The 2500-nt window shown below is 40.6% G+C and overlaps 1 protein-coding gene across 1 annotated transcript in view; it reads left to right on the top strand.

The window, feature by feature from the left end:
* LOC143277311 (voltage-gated inwardly rectifying potassium channel KCNH6-like) overlaps positions 1–2500 on the top strand; it is a 329128-nt gene that overhangs the window by 195416 nt on the left and 131212 nt on the right. The window contains 1 exon segment of the mRNA XM_076582096.1: positions 1715–1846. Coding sequence (XP_076438211.1) covers positions 1715–1846 — 132 coding nt within the window.

Below are 2500 nucleotides of genomic sequence, written 5' to 3'. Positions count from 1 at the left end.
TTACATCACACTACAACTTACTGTGAGAGGAAGTTGGCAGAATGGTTAAGACGCTCAGCTGCCAATATAGAGACTCCGTGAGAGTGTGGGTTCGAATCCCGCTCTCGCCCTCCCCCTTTTTTTTTTTTTTTTTTTTTTTACCAGGTTTGACTGGAAAATTAAACTGAACATCTAGTCATTCGGATGAGACGATAAACTGAGGTCCCGTGTGCAGCACGTACTTGGCGTACTGAAAAAGAACCAATGGCAATAAGGGTGTTGTCCTCTGGCAAAATTATGTAGAAGACCCTGATAGGTACACCAATATATATGCATTGTACTCAAGGCCTGACTAAGCGCCTTGGGTTATGCTGCTGGTCAGACATAAGATAAGAATAACTTTATTATCTCCAACTGGAGAAATTTGGTCAGGTGCATTATCACAACATAGACAAGTGAACAACATGGGGACCATAACTGTAAAAGTCAACAACAGCTTTTACGAATATTACGAAGACACAAATGTAAAAAATATCACATACACCGTTTCATACATACATCCACACACTGCAGGTAATAACTAGTATTCTTAATGAAAAAACAGAAAGAATTAAGAAACATTTGAATATAATTATAAACATAGCCTACTATACTGCACATTGATTATAATAGACATATAATAGACTTTATAAGAATAAAGATAAATTGCGGAAAACCACAACCAGATAATCAGCACACATCCGCACCCCCCCCCCCCCCACACACACACACACACACCCCACCCCCACCCACCCCACACACGCGGATTACTTGATTAAACAAGAGTAATAAACATATGTTCTCAAATAAAAGCATTTCACATATTCGCTTTTAAAAAACATTGCATTTAATTATTACATCGTAATTATTAAACAGCCTAGCAGATGTGGTGTAGCGTTTATGGATTTGTCCGAAAGCAGTGACGCTTCCTTGAGAAATTGCCAAAGATGTGGAACAAGCTCCCTGATAACCTCCGTCATTCTGATTCCCTCGCATCTTTTAAATCTCGTCTCAAAACTCACCTTTTCCCTCAGCATTAAGTTCAATTGTGGCGGGTCCACTTCCTTTGCGTTGGCTGTGCTTGACTATGCGTGTATACATATGTATGTGTACATAACTACATGCATGTATATGAATGTGTACTGTGTGTGCGTGTGTTTATGTAAGTTTGTGCCTGCCTGTGTGTGCGTATGTGTTAGGGTAGCTGTTAGATGCACATGTATGTTAAAATGCATGTATGAATTTGTGTGTGTGTGTGTGTGTGTGTGTGTGTGTGTGTGTGTGTGTGTGTGTGTGTGTGTGTGTGTGTGTGTGTGTGTGTGTGTGTGTGTGTGTGTGTGTGTCTCTCTCTCTCTCTCTCTCTCTCTCTCTCTCTCTCTCTCTCTATATATATATATATATATATATATATATATATGTGTGTGTGTGTGTGTGTGTGTGTGTGTGTGTGTGTGTGTGTGTGTGTGTGTGTGTGTAGTCACATTTTGATGTGTGTATGTAATATTGATGTAATGTTTTATGCTAACAAAAGCGTTTTTGTAAAGCACCTAGAGCAGATTTCTGGATAGTGTGCTCTATAAGTATCCATTATTATTATTATTATTATTATTATTATTATTATTATTATTATTATTATTTTAACTTGAGAGACTGAAACTAATCCCTGTGTACGCATGCTGTTTTCGTGCTGTTCCAGGCTCTAAGTTCCTGTGCAGCGTTCTGGTGGCTCCGGTCAAGAATGAGAATGCCGACATCATCATGTTCATCATCAACTACGAGGACATCACGGAAACTGCCACCAAGAACGACATCAAGAAGTTCCAGAACAGTAAGACCATAGCTGCTCCGCTCCGTAGACATAGACAATCGTCATCATCATCTTCAGCATCATCATCATCATCATCGTTATCATCATTGTCACCACAGTATCAATCGGGTTTTCTCTATGTATGTATGTATGTATGTATGTCACGTCTGTTTGTCACATTCTTCTCATTTATTCATTCATTCATTCTCTCTTTCTCCACCTCTCTCCCCCCCCCCCATCTTTTGTCTGTCTGTCAGTCTGTCACTCTTTCTCTCTCAGTCTCGTCCTCCTGTTCGCCATCTCATATCCATCTGTCGCTTTCCCAACAACGCTATTTGTCAAAGCTTTACTTTTTTTTTCTTTTCTTTTGAATTCCCTTTTTTTCCCCCTGAATCCAGCAAGCCAACCCAACCTATCCCAAACCCATCCCAACTTATCCCAACCCAACCCAACCCAACCCAACCAACCGACTGACCGAACGAATGGCCAGCCATCCCTTCTGCCTGCATTGAGAAGGACAGCATGTTGGGGCTGTGACCAGCCAGCCAGCTTGCACTGCGAATGACAGACCGATTTGGATGAAGTAATTTATCAACCAACTTCTTACTAACTGACATACTAACTGACTACTCACCAAGTAGTAGATTAACTAACGAACTGCCTAAACAACTAACC

The sequence above is a fragment of the Babylonia areolata genome, chromosome 2 (assembly GCF_041734735.1).
Source record: "Babylonia areolata isolate BAREFJ2019XMU chromosome 2, ASM4173473v1, whole genome shotgun sequence".
In the NCBI taxonomy this organism is placed as follows: Eukaryota; Metazoa; Mollusca; class Gastropoda; order Neogastropoda; family Buccinidae; genus Babylonia; species Babylonia areolata.
Note: the sequence above shows the minus strand (reverse complement) of the source record. Positions and strands in the feature narration are given on the sequence as shown.